Source organism: Oncorhynchus keta, chromosome 11 (genome assembly GCF_023373465.1).
Source record: "Oncorhynchus keta strain PuntledgeMale-10-30-2019 chromosome 11, Oket_V2, whole genome shotgun sequence".
Lineage (NCBI taxonomy): Eukaryota > Metazoa > Chordata > Actinopteri > Salmoniformes > Salmonidae > Oncorhynchus > Oncorhynchus keta.
In genome coordinates, this window is record NC_068431.1 from 7530170 (window position 1) to 7536169 (window position 6000).

The 6000-nt window shown below is 41.8% G+C and overlaps 1 protein-coding gene across 4 annotated transcripts in view; it reads left to right on the forward strand.

Moving 5' to 3' along the window:
- Positions 1-6000, forward strand: part of LOC118389755 (scavenger receptor cysteine-rich domain-containing group B protein) — a 50530-nt gene that overhangs the window by 20609 nt on the left and 23921 nt on the right. For all 4 annotated transcript variants that reach the window (XM_052529326.1, XM_052529328.1, XM_052529327.1 and 1 more), the window contains exon 3: positions 3535-3570. In XM_052529326.1, the coding sequence (XP_052385286.1) occupies positions 3535-3570 (36 nt within the window). The remainder of the gene's footprint in view (positions 1-3534; positions 3571-6000) is intronic.

Consider the following 6000-nt stretch of genomic DNA (forward strand, 5'->3'; position numbering starts at 1 on the left):
TTGACACAACCGTGGGAAGCATTGGGGTCAACATGGGCCAGTGTCCCTGTGGAATGGTCCACCACCTAAAGGACATCCAGCCAATTTGACACAACCGTGGGAAGCATTGGGGTCAACATGGGCCAGTGTCCCTGTGGAATGGTCCACCACCTAAAGGACATCCAGCCAATTTGACACAACCGTGGAAAGCATTGGGGTCAACATGGGCCAGTGTCCCTGTGGAATGGTCCACCACCTAAAGAACATCCAGCCAATTTGACACAACCGTGGGAAGCATTGGGGTCAACATGGGCCAGTGTCCCTGTGGAATGGTCCACCACCTAAAGGACATCCAGCCATTTTGACACAACCCTGGGAAGCATTGGGGTCAACATGGGCCAGTGTCCCTGTGGAATGGTCCACCACCTAAAGGACATCCAGCCAATTTGACACAACTGTGGGAAGCATTGGGGTCAACATGGGCCAGTGTCCCTGTGGAATGATCCAGCCAATTTGACACAACCGTGGGAAGCATTGGGGTCAACATGGGCCAGTGTCCCTGTGGAATGGTCCACCACCTAAAGGACATCCAGCCAATTTGACACAACCGTGGGAAGCATTGGGGTCAACATGGGCCAGTGTCCCTGTGGAATGGTCCACCACCTAAAGGACATCCAGCCAATTTGACACAACCGTGGGAAGCATTGGGGTCAACATGGGCCAGTGTCCCTGTGGAATGGTCCACCACCTAAAGGACATCCAGCCAATTTGACACAACCGTGGGAAGCATTGGGGTCAACATGGGCCAGTGTCCCTGTGGAATGGTCCACCACCTAAAGGACATCCAGCCAATTTGACACAACTGTGGGAAGCATTGGGGTCAACATGGGCCAGTGTCCCTGTGGAATGGTCCACCACCTAAAGGACATCCAGCCAATTTGACACAACTGTGGGAAGCATTGGGGTCAACATGGGCCAGTGTCCCTGTGGAATGGTCCACCACCTAAAGGACATCCAGCCAATTTGATACAACCGTGGGAAGCATTGGGGTCAACATGGGCGAGTGTCCCTGTGGAATGGTCCACCACCTAAAGGACATCCAGCCAATTTGACACAACCGTGGGAAGCATTGGGGTCAACATGGGCCAGTGTCCCTGTGGAACGCTTTCGAACATCTTGTAGAGTCCATGCCCCGACGAATTGAGGCTGTTCTGAGGGCAAAAGGTGGGGGTGAAACTCAATATTAGGAAGGTGTTCCTAATGTTTCGTATACTCAGTGTATGTACAGTATATATATATATATATATATATATATATTATTTAAACTGCATTGTTGGTTAGGGGCTTGTAAGTAAGCATTTCACTGTAAGGTCTACTAAACCTGTTGTATTCAGCATTTCACTGTAAGGTCTACTTCACCTGTTGTATTCAGCATTTCACTGTAAGGTCTACTACACCTGTTGTATTCAGCTGTATCTACTACACCTGTTGTATTCAGCATTTCACTGTAAGGTCTACTTCACCTGTTGTATTCAGCATTTCACTGTAAGGTCTACTACACCTGTTGTATTCAGCATTTCACTGTAAGGTCTACTACACCTGTTGTATTCAGCATTTCACTGTAAGGTCTACTACACCTGTTGTATTCAGCATTTCACTGTAAGGTCTACTACACCTGTTGTATTCAGCATTTCACTGTAAGGTCTACTACACCTGTCAGCATTTCACTGTAAGGTCTACTACACCTGTTGTATTCAGCATTTCACTGTAAGGTCTACTACACCTGTTGTATTCAGCATTTCACTGTAAGGTCTACTACACCTGTTGTATTCAGCATTTCACTGTAAGGTCTACTACACCTGTTGTATTCAGCATTTCACTGTAAGGTCTACTACACCTGTTGTATTCAGCATTTCACTGTAAGGTCTACTTCACCTGTTGTATTCAGCATTTCACTGTAAGGTCTACTACACCTGTTGTATTCAGCATTTCACTGTAAGGTCTACTACACCTGTTGTATTCAGCATTTCACTGTAAGGTCTACTACACCTGTTGTATTCAGCATTTCACTGTAAGGTCTACTACACCTGTTGTATTCAGCATTTCACTGTAAGGTCTACTACACCTGTTGTATTCAGCATTTCACTGTAAGGTCTACTACACCTGTTGTATTCAGCATTTCACTGTAAGGTCTACTACACCTGTTGTATTCAGCATTTCACTGTAAGGTCTACTACACCTGTTGTATTCAGCATTTCACTGTAAGGTCTACTACACCTGTTGTATTCAGCATTTCACTGTAAGGTCTACTACACCTGTTGTATTCAGCATTTCACTGTAAGGTCTACTACACCTGTTGTATTCAGCATTTCACTGTAAGGTCTACTACACCTGTTGTATTCAGCATTTCACTGTAAGGTCTACTACACCTGTTGTATTCAGCATTTCACTGTAAGGTCTACTACACCTGTTGTATTCAGCATTTCACTGTAAGGTCTACTACACCTGTTGTATTCAGCATTTCACTGTAAGGTCTACTACACCTGTTGTATTCAGCATTTCACTGTAAGGTCTACTACACCTGTTGTATTCAGCATTTCACTGTAAGGTCTACTACACCTGTTGTATTCAGCATTTCACTGTAAGGTCTACTACACCTGTTGTATTCAGCATTTCACTGTAAGGTCTACTACACCTGTTGTATTCAGCATTTCACTGTAAGGTCTACTACACCTGTTGTATTCAGCATTTCACTGTAAGGTCTACTACACCTGTTGTATTCAGCATTTCACTGTAAGGTCTACTACACCTGTTGTATTCAGCATTTCACTGTAAGGTCTACTACACCTGTTGTATTCAGCATTTCACTGTAAGGTCTACTACACCTGTTGTATTCAGCATTTCACTGTAAGGTCTACTACACCTGTTGTATTCAGCATTTCACTGTAAGGTCTACTACACCTGTTGTATTCAGCATTTCACTGTAAGGTCTACTTCACCTGTTGTATTCAGCATTTCACTGTAAGGTCTACTACACCTGTTGTATTCAGCATTTCACTGTAAGGTCTACTACACCTGTTGTATTCAGCATTTCACTGTAAGGTCTACTACACCTGTTGTATTCAGCATTTCACTGTAAGGTCTACTACACCTGTTGTATTCAGCATTTCACTGTAAGGTCTACTACACCTGTTGTATTCAGCATTTCACTGTAAGGTCTACTACACCTGTTGTATTCAGCATTTCACTGTAAGGTCTACTACACCTGTTGTATTCAGCATTTCACTGTAAGGTCTACTACACCTGTTGTATTCGGCGCATGTGACAAATACGATTTGATTTGATATACTGTATATAAATTAGATTGGGTGAGATTAGCTTTCATATGTAGCCTATTGTTAAAGGACAGATGCATCTCTCATGATTTCCCTTTGACCAGTGAGATGTTCGCTAACTTCAAGTGTTTATTGGCTTAATGTTGCCAACGATCAAATTCACGAGGGATTGCTGTGCTATCTGACATTTCTTTGTGACGTTTTTATTTTCTGATTTCAGGAGATTTTACCGAAATCAGCAGAAGAGCCATGCCTGGTAAGTGGTTTTCTAAGTGAATCTCTTCTCATTTTACTGACTGTGTTTTCTGAACCGTAACATTACTTTTCCCACTGCAGATTTCAGTCCTACGTCACCTATATAAATACAGATGACCCAAAAAACACATCAAATTGTAACATTCTAGGACACTTTTTCAATAACTAACCCACATAGCGAACATAACACAACTGTGTTACGGGGCTATTGTTTAATTGACATAAGCACTCATTCACTGGGAAGCCAAAGTCATTCCGCTACCCAAGAGTGGTAAAGAGGCCTTTACTGGCTCTAACAGCCGACCAATCAACTTGCTGCCAGCTCATAAGAAACTGTCGGGAAAAAAAATTGTGGTTGACAAAATACATTGCTATTTCTCTGTAAACAAATTGACAACATACTTTCAGCATGCTTATAACATGTATAACACTGACACAAATTACTGATGGTTGGTTGAAAGAAATTGATAATAAAAAGATTGTGGTAGCTGTATTTTTAGATTTCAGTGCAGCCTTTGATATTATTGGCCATAACCTGTTGAGAAAAACGTAGGTGTTATGGCTTTTCAACATCTGCCAAATTGTGGATGCAGAGCTATCCATTCAATAGAACAGAGGGTTTTCTTTAAATGGAAGCTTCTATAATAATGTTAAACATGTAAAGTGTGGTGTACCACAAGGCAGTTCTCTAGGCCCTCCACTCTTTTCTATTTTTACTAATGACATACCACGGGCATTAAACAAAGCCTGTGCGTCCATGTGTGCTGATGATTTACCCACATGCGTGTCAGCAACCACAGATAATGAAGTCACTGAAATCCTTAACATGGATTTGCAGTCAGTTTTGAAATGAGTGGCCAGTAATAAACTGGTCCCGAACATCTCTAAAACTAAGAGCATTGTATTTGGTAAAGCTCAATCTGGTAATGAATGATGTTGAACAAGCTGAGGAGATTAAATGACTTGGTGTTACCTTAGATTGTAAACTGTCATGGTCAAGACATTTATTTAGCTTTATTTAACTAGGCAAGTCAATTAAGAACAAATTCTTATTTTCAATGACGGCCTAGGAACAGTGGGTTAACTGCCTGTTCAGGGGCAGAACGACAGATTTGTACCGTGTCAGCTCAGGGGTTTGAACTTGCAACTTCTGGTTACTAGTCCAATGCTCTAACCACTAGGCTATCCTGCCGCCCCATATTGGTTCAATGGTTGTAAAGATGGGGAGAGGTCTGTCCGTAATAAAGAGATGTTCTGCTTTTTCGACACCACACTCCACAAAGAAAGTCCTGCAGGCTCTACTTTTGTCTTATTTTGATTGTTGTCCAGCCAAGTTGTCAAATGCTTCAAAGAAAGACCTAGTTACTGTAAGCTACAGCTGGCCCAGAACAGAACGACACATCTTTCTCTTCATTGTAATCAGAGGGCTATTATAAACATTATGCTGCCAGTCTCTCTTGTCTAAGAGTTGAGGAAAGACTGACTGCATCACTTCTTCTTTTAATAAGAAACATGAATGTGTTGAAAATCCCAAATTGTTTGCATAGTCAACTTACGCACAGCTCCGAAACACACACTTATCCCACCAGACATGCCACCAGGGGTCTTTTCATAGTCCCCAAATCCAGAACAAATTCAAGAAAGCGTACTAAATATTATATTATAATAATATACAGAGCCATTATTGCATGGAACTCCGTTTCATCTCATGTTGCTCAAATAAACAGCAAACCTGTTTTCAATAAACAGATAAAGCAGCACCTCAAGGCACAACGCCTCTCCCCTTATTTGACCTAAATAGTTTGTAAATAGTGTGTATTGATATGTAGGCTATGTGTGCATTTCTAAATGAATATAGTGCAGTTCTTGTCTATTAATGTTCTGTATTATGTTATGTTTCCTGTTCTGTGTGGATCCCAGGAAGAGTAGCTAAGGCGTTCACAACAGCTAATGGGGATCCTAATAAAATACGCACTCCAAAAAACTAAAACAAATCCTAAAGGGAGAGAGCCTGTGAATTCACATACTATATTTCGTGTGTGATGTTTAGAATGGTTACTATCTCTGTTTTTGAGGAAGTGAATGGAACTAGAAACTAGAATAACATATCTACAGGAAACAGGAAACTGGATGGAAATAGACCCACATTACTGTTTGCTTTTGCTGTACCAACAGCAAAAATCGCGGGATAGACTACCGACCTGAGGAGTAAAACGCAGCATAATCGTGATGACCAGCATTCTCACAGTCTTTCCAAAAGAGGAACAAGACTCAGAACACAAGACTAAACAGAACCCAACCCTAAGGAATCTGTGTGGTTGCTAAATGATGGGCGATATACCTAAGATGTCCAATCGTTATTGCTGCATACAACTTTGATCAGTTATTTGGTTAATGTCTAAAGATATAGCGTTGAGGGAAAACAGTGTTC